General features: G+C 34.3%; 1 protein-coding gene across 9 annotated transcripts in view; it reads left to right on the top strand.

Annotated features, from left to right (window-relative positions):
- The window catches only part of ATRNL1 (attractin like 1), a 510,466-nt gene that overhangs the window by 270,179 nt on the left and 221,174 nt on the right, over window positions 1-19,113 (top strand). For 8 of the 9 annotated variants that reach the window (XM_062580018.1, XM_062580017.1, XM_062580020.1 and 5 more), the window contains one exon: window positions 6,697-6,775. In XM_062580018.1, coding sequence (XP_062436002.1) covers window positions 6,697-6,775 — 79 coding nt within the window. Of the gene's footprint in view, window positions 1-395; window positions 2,979-6,696; window positions 6,776-19,113 lie in introns of those variants that run through there. The other variant, XM_062580024.1, reaches the window with a different exon arrangement.

The following is a 19,113-nucleotide window of genomic DNA, read 5'->3' as shown; positions in this document are numbered from 1 at the left end:
TAAAAGAAGTGATGCTTGGATCAGATACTGCTAAGGGATTTGAGATACCACAACCACTAGAGTACTAGTGATTCTAGTATGTCATGGATTTACAGAAAAGATGCAGAGTTCTAAGAATTTCATAGTTGTGTCAAGGGTGGCATGAAATCTACTTTTGTATCTTCTATACCTGATATTGAAAAGAGCTTGCAGACCTAAGTTTCTGACTCCTCATAGCAGAAATTTTAAAACATTTTTAAAACATTAATGGACTGTGCAAGAGCAATATGCTCCCTTTTGTAAATCAGGAGTAAATGTTTTCTAGAACCAATTCTAGAGTTGCTTCATGATAATATCTGCTATATTTAGGTAGTATTATTTAAAGCCTTTTCCACTATTGATCTTAATTTTTCCAGGTATTTGTGGAGTCCCGTGCAATTCCAGGGAGGATAGTTGGCACAGAAAACCTACATTCCATCAATCCCACCTCATGGATGAGATAACTGTCGCTTATAACCAATCATGAATTAAGATTGTATCCTGGCCAGCTGCAAAAGAGCGGTATCACTTGCTCAGAACTGTCTGTGCTAATTGCAGAAGACCAAAATAATCTCTGTGTTTTAGAGAAGGGACTCTTTTTAAGCTTCATAATTTTTCCACATATATTCTTCCTCTGTCATTGTTTTATCAAAGTTATGAAATGTAAGCACACTCTTCTCCATTTATGAAAAAAATCACTTAAGAATTGTTATGCATGTCTGAGCATATCTCCTGTAGTGGACAGTCTAATGATGCAGTTATATGAGATCTTTAATGCTAGGCTGTGTGAGATCTTTGTAAGGCTGTTTTCTTTAAAATAAGTTACAGTTCCAGGTACTTTTCTTTATAAGATGAGAGAATAACATCTCTGCTGAGGAGTTCCTTTATAATCTTTTTGCCATAGTCAATAAGTAGTATAAGATGAAAATAAATTTTCAACTTCATATACATCTACTCTGTGGAAGATGTGGAATTCTATATTGTCAGCTTTATATATACCTGAACTGTCAGCCTTTCCTCACTTTAGAATAACTTTATGTATTCTAGTGTTCTCTATACCAGCAGAGCTGCTCGTAGCAATTATTTTGCTGTGTGAACTGCAGAAAGGGAATGCACATTTTCTATTGCCATATTTAAAAAGTATATTGAAGAACAGTGCTTTCTGCTGATTCCCCATATTTGTGTATATTTTTTACAGCCAGGAGCTAAGGTGTAATGTTTGTAAACCTTTCTTTTAAAACCATGTTCAGTAGTTTTATGAATTACGTCTCTGCAAATGCTGTTCCGCAGATCTAACAATGAGCTTCCTTACCTTGCATCCTTACCAAACAAGGATCGACCTGAGAGAACCAGAGTAGCAGAAGGTCATATGTATGTCTTTTCCACTGTTGTTCTGTTCTTATGGAGTTAGTAGTTGCAGACATTTGAGAAGTGAGTTTTAGGAACAATTTATATGACTTTCATGGCTTTATATGACTTTCATGTTTTTTCTATGATTTTCATGGGGAATTAACATACGTCTAAGCTTTATTTATGGAAAATACCTGTTTTCAGGCTTACTTCCAAAAATAACATTATAAGCACTTGTACGTCTGGATAAGAATTGTTCATGTAATGAACTTCAAATGAACTTGAAGGTTGTTGCTTAATTTTTATGAATTCCACTTGAGAGACAAATAGATAAATAAATGCAAGTTTGCATTTGAAAGAATTTTCATGATACTTGCAGTTTTAAATTCAATTTTAGATCTTTTGCAGTTGAAAGGGCATGAGCCCTTTGTAGGGCTTTAGGATTAGGGAATTCACAGATGAATTAAGTCTTCAGGCTACTTTTTTCATGGGGAAATAGGTAGAAAGTGGGAGCTTAGGAGTTACTGCTTTACTAAAACAATAGGGGCAGGAAGAATCTGGATTACAGTAGGAGATGGAGCTAGGCTGAAGCAGGAGAAAACAGTAAAATCTGTGTCAGTGAAGAAGGAAAGATTGACCAACTATTCCAGATCAGTTCCAGAAAATGGTATGTGGGATGCAGTAGGTGCATGGCACCACAGCTACTGCTAGTTTTTTTCATGAGTAATTCTCACTATTATCAAAAATAAGAGAAGGGAGTTCTTTAACCACTTAAATGGTTATGGTGCCTTAATAGGTGGTATGTTTCACTGGCTGTAACAGCAAGAGCTTATTTTAAACCAGGAAACAAATACAGTTGTCTGAAATGTCTTAGCTTCTCAGAATCAGCAAAGATTTATTTCTGTGACCCCCAACACTGCACAGCTATTGACTGGAAGTTGTATGTCCTACTTCATTGCTAGCCAGGACTGCTTTCCCTCTCAGCCTCACACACTTCTAATTTGAAACCATAACACTTCATTTCCAGAATAATTTAGGATTGCTAATCATTGAAATATTCCTATTTATAAGAATATTTGCAAAACCTGTGTGCAGAGCAATTCAATTAATCATTAAAAACATCCAACATTTTATATGTATTTCATATGTATCAGATTCTTAATATTCTGTTTACAGTGCTTTGTGCTTCAGATAATGCTGCTGAAATCTTTGGAGCTGCCTTTCATGTGTATTAGTTAACACAAGTAAGGATGGCTGAATCAATCACATCATAATCATGAGCACAATATTCTTGTCAAGAACAGTGGGACAAGTCAATTGCAGTGACAATAATTGCTTTTCAGAGTCATGGTTTCAGAAAAAAAAAATTGTTAATTACTTTTATTTCAGTATTGTGCTTGCTTTATAAAATACCAATTAAAATATGCTCTATTTGCCAGTAGAGGATAACAAATAATATAATAATGTGTCATTAGAAAAACAGTTCTTAGAAAAACAGTATATGTGGTCTGTTAGGAGTCTTGTGCAATGTTAATTTAAAAACATTAACTTACATATGAGACTCATTTTCTTCATTTGCATGTATCCACATTAAAACCCCCTTTTTTCAACAGTGTTTGTAGTGTTTCTTTTTTTTTTTACTGATGATTATTATTATTTTTGGTTCATATTAAAAAAAATCATACTTAGCAGGAAAGAGAATTAATTAATGTTTTAATACAATGTAAGGATCATTGTTTCAGTTACTGTCTAATGAAGAGTACGTTTTCATACTGATGGCAAAAATACTGAAATCAAAGGGCATTGTTTGTTTGTGGGTCTATAGAGATATTTAACCATAGTCTCACACAGCATAGCAAGATCTAAGTAACTAAGTAGTAGTTTCCTTGATGGCTCAGCTTCCATTTTCAGAAAGGACAGGAGGAGCTTTTAAAATATGTGCACATATACCAATATGCATTCAGTGAGATCCCTATATACCCAAATACCTCTATAAAAGTAACCTTTGGTTGATTATGCTGTGTCCATTGGTAAGCAATGTGAACAAATAGGAGAAGATCTGCAGAGCTGATGCTGAAGACCTGACATCCACACTAGACATATTTCATCGTTTTTCCACTATGGACAAGCTATTTCCTATGCACTCATTCCTATGATGTTATGTCTTCATCATGTCTCCCTTCAGCTCCCCGTAGTTTCAAAACGGAAAAGTGTATTTCTACAACTCTTCCCCTAATCATCTCAATTCTACTCCTTTATACCTATTTAATTCAACTTGTCCTTTTGAGATGAGATGGTGGGCCCTTCCAGATACAGACATGCTGTGGATTTATGCACTGACATCCTGTTGTTTTCGGTTTTCTTCTTTATTCTGTTTCTAATCTCTCCTAACATTCTATTTGCTGTTGTGACTGCCACTAAACAGAGCTGTTTTGTTCAAGGAACTATCTACAATGACTTCAAGACTCTTTTCTTGAGTGGTGATTGCTGATTTAGAAGTTAGAATTTAGATCATTCTGTATATATGGTTAGTGATTTTTTTTTCCTGTCCATATTGTTTTCAGTTCACTGGCACTGAATTTCATCCTCATATTTTGTTGCCTAGTCTCAGTATCGTGAGATCCTTTGCAGTCTGCTTTAGTTTTTATCACCTTAAATAAACCAGGGCTATTATATCACAACAGTCTGAAACCAGGTTAGTCTGACAAAACTTATTTTCCACATCTTTCTTTACTTCATTAGCATGTTTTGGGGGATTTTTCCATGTAGTTTTTCATGAAAAAAATGATTGCTTGTGTAGAAAATAGAGGAGAATGGTCAAGCATTTCATGTATCTTTTTTTCTAGCCAGCAAAAGATATATAAAAGTGTTCATAAAAGTAGGCATTATCACCACTGTAATTTCCAAATGATTTATATTATTTTATGGGTCTGTTTTTGGAATGCTTGTTTTTGATCTTGACTTTGCACATTAAATAACAACATGTTCCTAGTGACAGGAAAAGTAGATGTCTGACCCACCTCCATTAACGTACAGAGCAAAGTAGGAATTTTGGCAGAAGTTTTGCAGCCAGAAAATAATTCAAGAAGTTAATGAAGGCAGAGAGGGGTTTTTTTTCTGTAAAGGGGTTCAGTTGCTGGCCGTAAGGAGACTGTTGCACAGTACAAGCCTCTCTGTTTCCTCTGTCCAGCTCTCAAATGTGTTCAGCCTTTACAAATTCCAGGAGCTTTGTCATTCTAAACAGAGTTGCCAACGTTTCCCAACTTTATCATTTGGAAGGACTATAGTGAAGAAAAGTGAGATAGCCTACCCTTATTTCATGCACAACATGCTAATATATAGCAACATATCAGTACTCTGATGTTATCTTGCTCCTAAGCATCCATGGCAGTTACTGGCTAGATATTACAACTAGCTCGTACGGTATGTACGAGCATATGATTGGCAGTATGATTCTCAGGTGTGCTGAACTGTTCTGATCTATTGAGCAGAACCAGTCAAAATTCCAGCTACTTTTTTTCTTTGAAGGATCTGTGCCAAAAAGCAGTAAAAGCACATTTCTTAAAAAGTGATTTTAGAAGGAGAGAGAGGGGGAACATATCTTCCTTTCCATAAAAATCCTTAAGTCCTAAAGAGCATTAAAAATTTCTGGAAAAAAGTGCTAGTAGTTACTAATGGCCATTAAAAAAAGGTCAGATTTAGAAACAGAACCTTTAACCATGTTTTTACTTCAGATTCGAGACAATCAGCCTTCCTGTTGCTAAACAGCTAGAGTTAAGTTTGTTAAGTAATAAACAAGCTATTAATTTTAATCATGTAATTGAGCTTTTTGTATCCAAAGCATTTTAGATTTATCCAAAGCATTTTTGATATATGGAACTTTAGTCTTTCAAAGTTGGTGTCGCTATGGCATGCTTTTTCGAGGGTACTCAAAGAGGTGATAGATAACAGGAATCTAAAAAGCTCCTACTAAGTGAAGAAGATACTGATAAAAATTTATTTCACTGTACTTGTCAAGTAAAACTTTTGTTGTGGAGCCTGAGTTTTGTGCATACTCCGAGCAACAGTTGTTGTATAACCGAGCAATGGTACAGGTGATTCCCTGGTGCTTGCAGACCACAAAATGATCGGATGCTTTCATTCCAGTTTCTGTCAACCACGTTACCTTAATAGTGACATTATACTACAGTTGCCATAAACTAGTTTCTAATAGACTCCATATTATGGATAAATATTGAATGAGATGAGCTGCTGCTTCTGGAGATGTATCTTATAGGCCATAATTTCAGTTCTGTTTACAGCACAATAAGGGGAATCAATGGTGTTACTGTATGGGTAATGATTACACTTTGCATTATGTACAACACTCCACTCAGTTGTATTACTTAAGGGAGTTCTTTGTATTTCCCATATTAAAAAAAGAATAAATAAATAAATAAAGAATACATTTTGAAGCTTTTGGTTAAAAAATTTAAGGATGATTAGTATAGTTTAATAGATACAAGGTTTTATTAATTGCAAATGCTGTGCATAGCAGATGTGCTAAGTTAATGCTAAGTTCTTCATAGAGTGAGAAAATCCTTATATTTTTATAAAAACTCTCCAAATCAGTTAAAAAAAATGTGCTGGCCACTTACATTAGGTGCCAGCTTGTATTTTTGTTAGCATCCAGAAATTCAGTTAAAGAGGTAGAAAGGCCAGCGATCTTTTTTGCCTAATTTTGGTGGACTAAATGTTACAAATCTGAAATTACTGGAGCAAGGGAGAACACATATGCGCCCATTGTGAACTGCAGAAGTCTAATCATTTTGCTATTTTTTTTCTGCTACCTGTTTGGGTCTGTAACATGGTGATGTTCTTGCTGAGTGATTCACTATAGAAATAATTAATTTGATGAAACACCTATTGTCACGTGGCAACCTGGTTCCTCAGACTGATTATACTCGCAGACTACTTATCATTCTTGCTCCCCATACAGTTATTCAGAGTGAACAGGAGAGAAATATAAATTGCTATAATTTCTTGCTATCATTCACCCTCTTTTTCCATCTGCTAAACTTGGAAAATGCATTTGAGACTGTTGTGGGTATTATGGAGACAGTAATAGCATTATGTGGAGATAATCACAGCCTCAGAGGTGTGCATCCACTTTTGACTTTGATCTGGAGGGTTGACAGCTCTCTGTCATCCTGACAAAGTTCAGTTCTTCTCTATTTATGTGCTTTTTACTATACTGAAATATATTTTGTTTACTTATGGTACTCTAAAAACATGATTTTTTTCAGAGCATTATGTTACAATTACTTTTTTTTTTCTTTTTAATTGCAGTTGTTTCTTATCCTTATTGCTGGTAGCTGCCGTTGTTTGGAAAATCAAACAAACCTGTTGGGCTTCTCGACGGAGAGAGGTATCAGTGACTTTAAGATTATTGTAGTGACTTAAACTTTTCAATAGATTGAGAGCTTTGATTAACAATCACACCTACCCTTTGTCCTGTATGAACAATTTAGATCTACCTCTAAACATACTTTTTTATTGCCTGGACTTTTATGGAAGAAAAGAGGAAGAAAGCCTATTTCTTTTCCCTGTTAAAAATTACAGAAATCACAGAACTAAATTGCAGAAAGCTGAGTTGTCTTTCTAGAGGAATGTAACTCTCTCAAATACTCTCACAATAATACCGCAAAAATAGTGGTAAGTAAAATGATGACAGAGAATCATAGTGTACCATCTCAAACTTGGAAGCTATTCAATGCTCTTATTATTTGCAACTGTTACTACAGTCTTGTTGTAAGTACTCATTGAAAGATACAGTAGGAAACAGCCCTATGCAAAGTGTTTTATGATTTGTTTTGTTTTGTCTGCCTTTTCATCATTTTTTTTAATTCTAAGCAAAATTCTAGCTCTATTGATATGAGTAATTTTGTCTTTAAAACCATGGTACTGTTGAAGCTCTTCAGTAAATACTCATATAGAAAGTCACCTTATTCTTTGGTAGTGTAAATCGGTATAGCTTCTTTGGAAAATTTGGCTGAAATATTTGTTCTTCTCAGTTTAACAACTGATTAAACTTAGATGAGATTAAACTCAGATTTGTGTTTAGTGCTGTATGTAAACAGCATGATTCAGACAACATATATTGATATTCATCCTATTTAATTTTATTCTTTTAAATCAGATGAATAGTTGTCACATACTGTATTTTTCCCTTGAAGAATCTGATCTTGATAATTTTAGGAAATGACATTTTTTGGCTAGTAACATGATCTAAATTTTAAGAAAATAAAGCAAGCCAAGTCTTTCTCTAATGAATTAATTTTTCTTAGTGTACTGGCACTCTGACTATATAAATAATTTTTTTTTAACTGAAGATCTACAATGAATTTATGAATGCTTTAAAAGTATTAGGTGGTAGCTCATTTACCAGTTTCTTTCCCTGGAATTATAGCATATTCATGGCCAGGCTTAGCTTTGAACTGATGCTAAAGAGAAAGATGTATATTACTATAGTTTTTTTATTTTTTTATTCACATGAATATTATTAAGCATATTCTCCCCCAAAGGGCAAGTGCTCATATATCACTATTGCTTGCAAAATACAGATGCAAGTTACTTTAAACCACAGTATTTTTCAACTGATTAATATTTCATTTGAATTTGCCTCCGTATTTAATTCTCTAAGGACAGTGTGGTGCACCATTGTACTGTAGTGATATGCAGCAATTCTTTGATTTTAGTTCTCATGTTGATCAGATGATGTTTTTGACATGTTTAAAACAAATCTGAACTACCTGAGTACAGATTTAGGAGGAGGAGTCTGTTTTCTATCATTACACTCCTAGATATTTGAAAAATAGTGGGTTTTTTTAATGTAGTCTTTAGGGATTTTGAAACGTGTTGTCATAGGAAAAGTTTTTAGAAACTTTCCGAAGTTTTATTTTCCTGATGTCTTAGGAAGTATCTCTAAGGTTGTATGAAAGCTTATACAAGCTGACTCATAAATACAACATAAATATAAATTACTTTCTTTGGAAGAGCAAAATAGAAATACTTGGAGGCTCTCTTAAAATTTTCAGAGATCTATGTGTCAGTGCTGATCACTGATTTTCCTTGACTATAGCTAGAGAAATTTAGTTGTCGCTCATTTGGAAATGTCTCTTGTTTAGTTTCAAAATGATAGAACTATGTATTTCTATATATTATAAATGAGATATAAAACAATACCTAGAGTACATAAATGTTTACGTACTGCATGTAAATTGGATTGTAAATTGTAAATTTTTGTAATTGTAAATGTTTGTGCAAATGGCATTTATTTCTATTCCCTTGCTGCACATCAATGCCAGTCATATCAAATGTAAGTTTTTGATAACACTCCATATAATGTTCTCCTTTATCTAGGTCAGCAGAAGTTGGTTTTGTAGGCAGCACATATTTTGGAATGAAGTGCTGCAAATAAATTGTATAAATAACACACTAATAGAAGGCCATCTATCATTGACAAGAATTCTGAAGCATCTACTGCTAAACCCACCCATTTAGACTGATGAGCTTTCCATTTCTTTCATCACACTTGAAACACAGGAATGTTTGACTTTTTAGGTGCTACCTTCATTATGGACATGACCTACCCTGAGACAAGAAATATAACAAGAAGATAAACAAAAATGGAAAACGATGTTAATAGCTATTCATCATTATTGTTTATCTCAGTCTGTTTTTCCCAAGAGAAGGAGAACCTTGCTGTCCAGTTCTTGTGATCTTTTAGTAATGGATTTTATCAGGCTGTTGAGGTAATCATATAAGTTTTTGAAGTATTCACAGGATTTTGTGGGTAGCTAAAAATTCAGAACATCATCCTGTTTTGCCTTCTGACCTGAATGCTTGGCTAAATTTGATTATTGCTGATTGCAGATTGAATGTAGCATGGCATCAGTCCAGCTACTTGCTTGAGCAAGAGTAAGCTTTTTGCATTATATAGCAGGACTGTCTACATTTTCCCACAGATGTAGAAAATTTCCTTCCAATTCCTTTCCTAATTTTTTGCCCATTGGACAAAGATTTGCCTTCAGCTGTTCAGAGTAGTCCCCAGGTCTTGCTGAGAGGTTCACTTGAATTTAGGATCTATTATGTAAATGGGTAAGAAGCAGAAAGACTGCTGTCTGTTAAGATGTACTTTATCTAAGGTTTTTTGAACATCTTTTTATACTTTAACTCCTACCTGAACTTCTCTTCTTCCTTCCTTACTTCTGAGAAAGCAAGAAACAGCAGATAGACTTTCTCTCACCTTATACCTTCAAAGTTATTCATCTTGTGCATTGAAAGAAAATAGTATCAAATTAGTATCAAATAAGTATCATTTATTTTATTTCATGATTCGAAAAAACTCAATGAAACATCGAAAAGGAGAACATGAAGAACCTCCTGCCTGGCATCCCTTGACCCCTCAGTATTTAGAAAATGTTTATAAGGAAGGCTGAAGCAGGATAGTGAAATATTGCTCATCTGAGAGAGCTTGGCCCTTGAAAGGAATAATACAGCATATTAGCAGATGATTTCCCAAGCGTTACTCTTATGGCATTATCCTGCTTGTGAAACAAACCTGAAGGAATTGGGAACATTCTTAGGGGTACCAAACCCCAAAGCTCTATTTGAAGAGGAGGATAAAATTTGCAAACGTGTAAGAATAAACAGAAGATGAATATATTCATTTGTCAAATAAATTTAAAGAGTTCCTAAGTACTGGAGGTTTAGAAACAGCAAAGTGTTTTTTTAGAACAGTCTTGTATTGCATAAAATATTAGATATGTACTCTAGGTTTTGATCTTTCATCCTTCTTTTCTTTCGTTTTCCTCTAAAGACTTACAAATCTTTCTACCAATACCTTTCTCAGTGAAATTTCAGCTGTTAGTTCACAAGATGAAAAACTGTGAGCTGTCATTTTCTCCCAAAAGGTTTGTTAGGCCCCTCTCATATTTTATACCCAGAACTCACCAAGAGCCCATCTATGACCTTTCAATCTGACCCTCTGTTTTCCTTATTTATATAAAAAAGAAGTATCACCTAGATTCACTAAATAAGGAAATTGAAGAGAACATATATTGTCCCTACATCTTTCATATCTAAAGTAGTCATTCAGTCTTTTTTGAGAATGGATACAAGAGGATTTGTTCATAGATCATGTTACAGAAAAGCTTGACAGGTTGCCTGACAGTTTTGTAGCGGCTCAAAGGTTTTGTCCCATGAACTGTTTCCAGTTGAATGACACCACACTGTGGATAGAATATTCATCCAAAGCTTTCCTATTAATAGGAAACATTTCTGTTTCCTCGCAGGATTACAGTGAGGTCACTCACAAAGCTCATACAGATGGGATTAGAAACCACGCAGCTTCTAGTTATGTCCTTCATAAGGTTAAACAGTTGCTGATGAGATAACCCCTGTACTGTAGTTCAGCTAGTTGTTTTAAAGAATTGTTACTTCTAATCTAGAAACACGCAATCACTGATGTTGACATATCATATGTTTGCCATCATTGACAGACATATCCTTCCTCCCCATGCACAGTCACACATAAAATGCACTCATGTACTAGTACCTGTGTCTGTGTGTGCATTGGTTCAGCTGATAAATTTAAAATGCAAGTGTACATTCTTTTTTACGTATTCTTATAATTACACACTAGAAAGAGCTTATGTAGCTTAAAAAGATGACTTAAAATCTTATTTTCTCATGTAATACACTATAAGTCTCTTGAGAAATGAAGAAATAATGCACGATTGCACATTTATGTAAAAGTGTTTGAAAGCATGGTATTATAAGTGTAAAGTGCCTGCCTAACTTTGAAGGTTAATATCATTCCTTTATTGGAATTTTCATATTTATATATAGCATTTCATTATACAGTCAGCTGTGCACCATTTGCCTGTCTGAAAGAATAGCGTACACAAGCATAAAAACATGAGACTGTAGAGAATGCTCTGCTTATGCAGTGTGTGGGTGCCACACAACTTATTGCTTCATTTTATTAGATAAGCTTATGTTTGTTTCAAAAAATAACCTTTCTAATTTTAATTTTAATATCAAGGTAGTTTTATTCTCCTGAATATTCAAAGATTCTTAAAAACACACAAATGAAACTGAAGTAGACTATTTAATAGCAGTAACAATTCATGTAATAGCTCTAAGCTCATTTCTATGGTAACCCTAATAAGAACAAGAAAGTTCACTTACGTCGATTGTGTTAATGAATGTAGGCAATATATGGATTCCAGTTAGAGCTATATTGCTGTATATTGTAAGGACAGTTGCATTTTTAAGCTGTTCCTTTTATAAAAGACAGTAATGGCTTTTGGTATATTTAGTAGGGTTTATGGAACATGTTTATCATAGGAAAATTAATATACTTGAAAAATAATGTATTCTTGAATACCAAACAAAGGAATAAAAAGAATACTTTCTTATATCTGCATATTTTAATATGGGCAAGGGAACACCAATGGTAGATGCAGAGAGTTGAAGAAATATTCATACCTCTAATTAAAGTACTCAATTGCATAATGTTATTAATGTGTGCAGGTTTCTGCAGGATTATACATTTTATATTTAAAAGTTGTGAACCTTTGATAGCACTTTTTCTTTGTGGCTTCTTGTCTGTTGCTTAGCAAATATCTTACAAGTCTATATGTGCTTATTCTTAGACTGTGATCCCACTGAAGTCAAAGGAGCTATTCATAGGGCCAGAATCTTAACTTGTTATATTGCTCTAGCTCTTTTGAAATCGATATAGCTGTGACTGCTTATATCAACTGAGGAGCTAGTTTTACTGAGGATAACTCAGGCATTTATTTTAGCCTAACTTTTTCTGCATCTCATCCAATCTAAAATTCAGGTTCCTTGCTGAATGAACCTCTCAAGGGATATATGCCTAGTTAGCACACTAGATCTTGTGTCAAGGCTCCCTCTGCAGTCAGGCACCTCCAAAGAGCAACTTGTTTGTTCCAAGTTTGGCAGTGTTCACTTTTGTGCACTGATTTACTTCTGTGGGACTGACTTCTTGTTGACTATATAAATAACCCTCATTTTGACTCATTAATCAAAACTCCTATATTGAGAGTTAATCTTTTCTATAATTGTGTGAAATTGAGGTCGTATTTATAATACTGTCATTTCCTAATAATAAGCATCTTATTAATTCCTGTATTAGCACCGTTCAAGTCATACTTATTCCCTATAATGAAAAATATGAAGTAGTGCCAATGACGTATTTGATATCCTGTTGGAAAGAGTAATCTTTTGCAGGGGATGAGTTAAACAGTTCTAATACAGAAATCTCAAAAAAAGTGCATTTTTAGGATGTTTCCATGAATAATTTTCATATGATCAGGAACATGAGATTGAAAGGTTCATCACTCTCAGAGATGTCTGCAGGCATTTATCCCAGGATTTAATCCTAGCTGTTTTATATCCACAGCTTTTATAGTAAGCCGACCACGACCTTAGCAGGTATACTTGACCCAAGTCGTCTTTTTTTGGGCCCACATGGTTCTAAGGTTCTAAGTTGTATTTTGGTGCATGTGCATGTGTGTTTTGTTGTTGAACGCCGTAGAACATGGCACGCTCTCAGTATGGGCGTGATATGTAGACTCTGGAGCTACTGATTTGCTTCAAAAGACAGCTCAAAGGTGGACTAATACATGTGCATTGTTGGCAGGCAAAAGCCCAGCTGTCATAAGCATTGGCCAGTCCTATTCCTTCTCTGCCTCACATCATGATCAGCATTAAAGTTTGGCACACCAGCTGGGCTTTCAAGAGAGTGAAGTAATAGTTGTACAGAATGAACACTTTCTTCCTTTTAGTTCTAGTTCTAGCCAATTCTGAGGGCAAAATATGAGGAGGAAGGTAGAGAAAAACCCCAGAAGCCAAGTTATCCATGAAGGAAAACTTTTCTTTGTAAAAGCCACATGCAGCCACTGGAAACCTTGATGCATGAGGCAAGTATGTTGTAAGAGAAAAACTGATGATCTGGTTTCCTTTGAAGACCTTCCCTTCCATAAGTTTATCAGTTTCATCTTAAAGCCATCCAACCTGAAGGAGCATTGAAGAACATAGTACGATAATTTCTTCAGTCTCTTAAAGTTGTCCTTCTTTAGAAACTATAGAGCTATATCATTTTCTTACGTATTGTACTGCCAGATACTTTGGCAGTATAGCCTTTTCCTCAGTATTTCTCATTTGTTTGGGTTTTTAAAATTACTACTGAAAAAATCTGTAGGGTGAAAACAGATAAAGAGTTGAATTTTGGCTTCTCTTTTTCTGGTTACCAAGTTTGGAACAGAAACAAATAAAACCAAATCAGCTATTCAAAGATGTACAACTAGGCTATGAAAATTTTCTCCTTGCTCAAGAGGGATTTGGGCCTCTCTTTCTCAAATGAAATACATATACTAAGAAAATATATTTTCTTACACAAGTGCATCCAAAAGACGTAGGAAATGAGTGTGTCGAGACAGAATACCCAGTTTTAGCTGAGGCATTTATGTAGGTTGCTAACTGGTTAGTCTGTTTCTTCATTCCATGAGAGTTTGGAAGGTCATAGATCACAACAGGTTATGCAAGGAAAATTATGTTGACTCCTTCTTTTAAAAACAAGCAAGTTTAAATGAGGAGAAGTATAAACTAGGTAGGTGTTTTGATTATATCTGTGTATTGCCAGGAGAAAAGTTCATTCTTACATTTGCTTAGTGTGGTTAATCTGAAGAACCTCAAAAGGGCAAAATCAAAATAAATTAATTTCATTTTATATATGATTCCTAGGTCTACATATAGAAGGAGACATAGATGTAGTTATTAATGATGATACTTTTATTAGAAGTACTTTAATAGTTGTGGAACTCTCTTCAATAGAATTTATTATCAAATTTTGCATTCATAAAGATTAGAATAAAATGCTACTGGAAATAATATTAGTGTTATAATGCACTCTATTAATTCCTGCTATCAGTCACAGACCTGAACAAATCTTTGTAGGTGTACTAGGTTAAGCTTTCAGGCTAACAAGAGGGAAAAATTAAGAGAAAGGGGGAACTGGACAAATGAAAAAGACTGCCAAAAGCAACTGGCCACTTGGCAGAGCCTAATGAGACATTAAGCTGCATGTCCTGAAAGGTTTCCATGGGACTAGTTGTAAACACAGGAGCATTAGGAGATTTTTTAGCAAACTACCTGTCAGCAAAAAGCAGCAGTGAGAAATCCTTACTGGGGCCCTGGGAAGAAGCCAGCTAGCTTCTTTTGAATTTCTGAGAAGAAAAACTGCTTGCTGCTATTTATTTCCATAGAGTTAAGGGAAACAGGATGTTGAATATGTTCTTTGTAAGTAAAGAGGATTACACTAAAGCAGATGACTCATTTTTGTCTCTTAACAAAAACAAAAGAGCAGGTGTTGAAGTCTGGCCCAAAGTGGCAAGGCTGTTCTTTGCAGTAATATTTCCTCTGAGCTTGCATACAGTGTCAATTTTTTGTCCCCTACTCAAATAAACAATCCAAGCAACCTCACCTCCTCAAAAACCCTGTAAGAAAGGAGTGAGTGGATTTAGGAATAAAGAGCCAAAATACTTAGAAACTTGGAAGAACTCTGCTGTGAAGAGATTGAATAGAGTAGAGGAGATTCACCTGGGACAGAGGAAGCATAAAGGAAACAAAAAACCAGGGCAGGGAGGCAGCTCAGAGTCTGTGCCTGGAAGAAATGTGTAATTTTTTCTCTCCTCCTCCTTTCTTCCTTTGCATGGAAAGGAAGAATAATAAAGCCATGTTTATTTACAGTTGATTTTAATGATGTCTTCTAAAAATTATATTAATTCATGAGGACAATAATTTTGATTATTAGTCATATAAGGGACATTTGCTAGTAGTCTGTAGACAGCTGATGCCAATATGATTGAAATTCTTTTAAAAAGTGGAGCCGCTTTCACAAATATCCAGCTTGTTACTGTAAATGCATCAATATTTGCTTAGTGCTATTTCTGTATGCAGGAAATTGTTGGGGTTGCCACAGGAATATTAGCAGCAAATCAGGTGATTTAAAAGGCCATTCCTTAGCAGCCCATGTTCTGAAAGGTTTCGAGAATCCCGGCAAAGTGAAATTGTTGCTGTTTTGAGAAAACGTCAGACAGTTTAGCATATTCTGGAGTATATGCAGTTTTGCTGACAAATATATGTGAAGCAAGTGGATCATATTTGAAAAAAATGAAATAGAATGTTAGTGTGATACAGTAGGAATTCTCTAATCATATTATTTCATGTCAAATAAATAATGACTTTGGGGATTTATCCTTTAATACGACAATTCATTTAAGCAGAAATAACACTACCAAAACATCAATTAATATTATATCATTAATTCCACTCTCAATTTCTCCCTTTTCAAGATTAGTATTTTATTATGTTTTCCTTAAAATAAAATTCTGCTCAAGTGTGATCTTCCATGAGTACCAATTATTTCATGTTACACTTCCACCCTTTGTAGAATGGGCACATATATCAGATGAATACAGTTATGATTTTTATACTTGATAGAATAATTAAAAATTTGATTTCCAAATAGTCTTTAAATTGTCATCTGTACATGCAGTGTTATTCTAACATTGTGGGAAGTATTAAATATAATATTTTCAGAATAAATAAAAGGTAGTTCTTAAAAACGAGTAAAATATATCTATAATGTATTTTCAGAGTTGATTTTTAGATACATTTCTGTAGGTGTGCAATTGAATAGCAGTAAAGCATGATTCATGCCATGACTAGATCTATTTCAAAATGTTTATGTTTCAGTGTAGCCAGCATGGATAGTGCAGGCCTTCTAGAGTAATCACATTGCCTTTTTTTTTTTTTTTTTTTTTTGCCTTTCAGTGAATGCTGATAAAATAGTCAATTATAATTTCTTTCTGGGGGAAAAAAAAAAGTTTTGAGGGCACTGAAATTGCCTGTACTTCAACTACTTCTTGCTAAGGTCAAAGCTTAATACATTTCAAATGCAAAGCGAATGCAATAACCAATGGAGATGTATTTATGTGTATATATATGTATACTTGTACATAGATATATGTGTGTCTGTATGTGTATATATGTGTGTATATGCTTATTTCTTGAGGAACCCATAAATACAAAGTATACAGTAGAACTTTGGGCTAAAAAAATGTCTTTAGATGAAAGTTTCAACACATTCTACAAAATTTAAGAGCAGTTATTTTTTCTCAAGTATATAATGATATGATTATCCTTTCTGGAGCTATGGTTTTTATTGCTCCTACAGTTCACATACAATAGTTGAGAGTTAATGTGAGCTAGTATAAATGAAGCTCATTACATTTATATTCAACAGATAATTAATAATTAACATATAACCTTTGGCTTTCCTTTCATCTTCAAGTATTGACAGAAGTCACATAAAATCACATAGTATGGGTGGAAAGAATGCTTTGAAATGCAAAATTGAATTAAAATTAATGTAATGTTATTTTAGGACAGTTGTGTAGTTGCAAAAGTACTGTAGGGAATACGAATGTTTGAACAGATCATTATTTTTATCCATCCTAGTCTTTATACACAAGCCATTTTTAGAAAACAGTGTGATATTTTGGATGGGATTTATTGGATTCAGTGCACCATTACAGGCAGTTAAATTGCAACATCAGTGAATTACTCTAGGCTGTTTTACCAATCAGTTGAAACACAGGCAGTTCATAAAAATGAAACTGCAGTGGACTTTGTAGCTTGAGTTTTATCAGCTTTCGTATGTTCCTCATAAATTTTGAAAATCCCAGTTAATTAGGCTTATCATACATAAATAGCTATAGTTTCTTAGTCTTTTATATTTGTGCGGCCATAGTTTGAAATGCAACTGTGGAGGAGGCAGGCAGGCAGGCAGGGAATAACATGACCCAGGGAGCAGAAACTTGGATTTGAAAGACTGTCATTTGCTTACTGATGTGCATTTGCAAATTGATTCACCACTTAGGCCGTCAGTTTCCCCATTTGTAGAACTGAATCAGTGATATGGCTCATCTTTATTTGCTTCTAATTTAAGATGCTGTTGAGTGAGGGGGACTTTCTTGCTTTCTTCTCCAATAATCCTGCTTGTCCTTAGACAGCTTATTTAGGCAACTGTCTGTTTAGGCAGGAAAAGTGAGTGAAATAGGCACTGAATTGTTCTCTTTATTATTGTCTGGGTGCTTTGCTACTAATTAGATATACAAAAAGTTGTGAAATGCAGTCCATTATTTTAATGTATTATACTTGATAGATATTTCAGTATTTGATAAAATACTTTGTGAAACAATTAGGCCTTTTGTATGTTTCATTTTCATTTTAATTAAAACCAATCAGCTATTTCTCAGATTTTTATGCTTTCTGATTATGTACAAGACTGGTTGTGCACTGCTCTTTGCTTGCCATAATCATCTATACCTTCACAAAGTTAAGGAAAAATATTTCCAGAGATAGTGGAAACATGTTACAAAACCACCATACAAAAGTATGTAACCCAGAGAGTCCAAAATAGTATTGAATCAGCATTCTGTGATACTAATCCTAAGGAGCATTCTATAATCCATATATGTAATCTAAAAGAATTGTATTTTAATCAAGCTAAAGGAATGGCTTATAATATGAAGATCAACTGAATCAAATAGAGTGAAGATGATATATACAGGAGAGAGACTGATGATCTAATGACCCCTCTAGCTTCCAGTGGCGTCAATTCTGTTAACAGTTAGCTATAGTTAATTTTCAAATACATAATTAATGTACATGCAGCTAAAAATGATGCCCAGAATTTTGTTGGAGCTTGATTCTTTTACCTGGCATCTATAAGACTGGTATTTTGTTCAGAAATCTTAATGTTTACAGCTGCTTAGTGCATACAGTTCTGAATCTTGATGAATGCAAGTGTCTGACACTTCATTTTGCTGTAATAGTTTAGCAGTATCCATTAGTAATATTCCTGAACTTGTCTTTCCTATTCACATAGAAAGCATGTCAAAATCCTTATTGTTGTTAATGACTAAATCAACCATGCATGAAATGTCCAAGTTTCACCTCTGGTTGGAGCATCAGGTGCTGTGAGCTCATAGAAAAGCCCTGGAAAGCAATGAACATAAATTATTTCTGTGTAAAGGAAGAAAAGGAGGAGCCAGAGAGTTATGGTCAGTAAATTCCTAACAAACGTCCTTGAACAAAAAAATAATCTGTTTGCAGGCACCTTTAAAAAAGGAAAAGATTAAAAGCCTAGATGGATTTTCAGGAATCCAAACATATGAAAAGAATATGTTTTTCTTCCAGGATAGGGTAATAGTCCTTTTGAAGGCAGGGGAAAGCATTTAATGTTTATACAGCTTGGCATTATAAAGGCTTTTAACAGTGTATCACATGTTACTCTCATAAGCTAGGTAAAAAAGCATTGTCATGATTAAATAGCTATAGAGTAGGTGCAATAATAATCAGAAAAAACATACTTAGATGTCATTGTTGTTGGATAGAGGCATTAACTACTGGTTCTGCAAGGATTTATCATAGCTGCAGTGTTTTTAAGTGTTTTTATTAATGGCCTGAATTATAAAATGTGAGAGTATATTTATTAAATTTGCAGATACTAGAAGCTGGGCTGCAGATGTGTGTAGGCAGGATTAGAGTTTAAAATAATCTTTACAAATTAGAGGAAATGTGTGTTTTGCTGCATGCAAGCTTCTT

The sequence above is a fragment of the Rhea pennata genome, chromosome 7 (assembly GCF_028389875.1).
Source record: "Rhea pennata isolate bPtePen1 chromosome 7, bPtePen1.pri, whole genome shotgun sequence".
NCBI lineage: Eukaryota > Metazoa > Chordata > Aves > Rheiformes > Rheidae > Rhea > Rhea pennata.
Note: the sequence above shows the minus strand (reverse complement) of the source record. Positions and strands in the feature narration are given on the sequence as shown.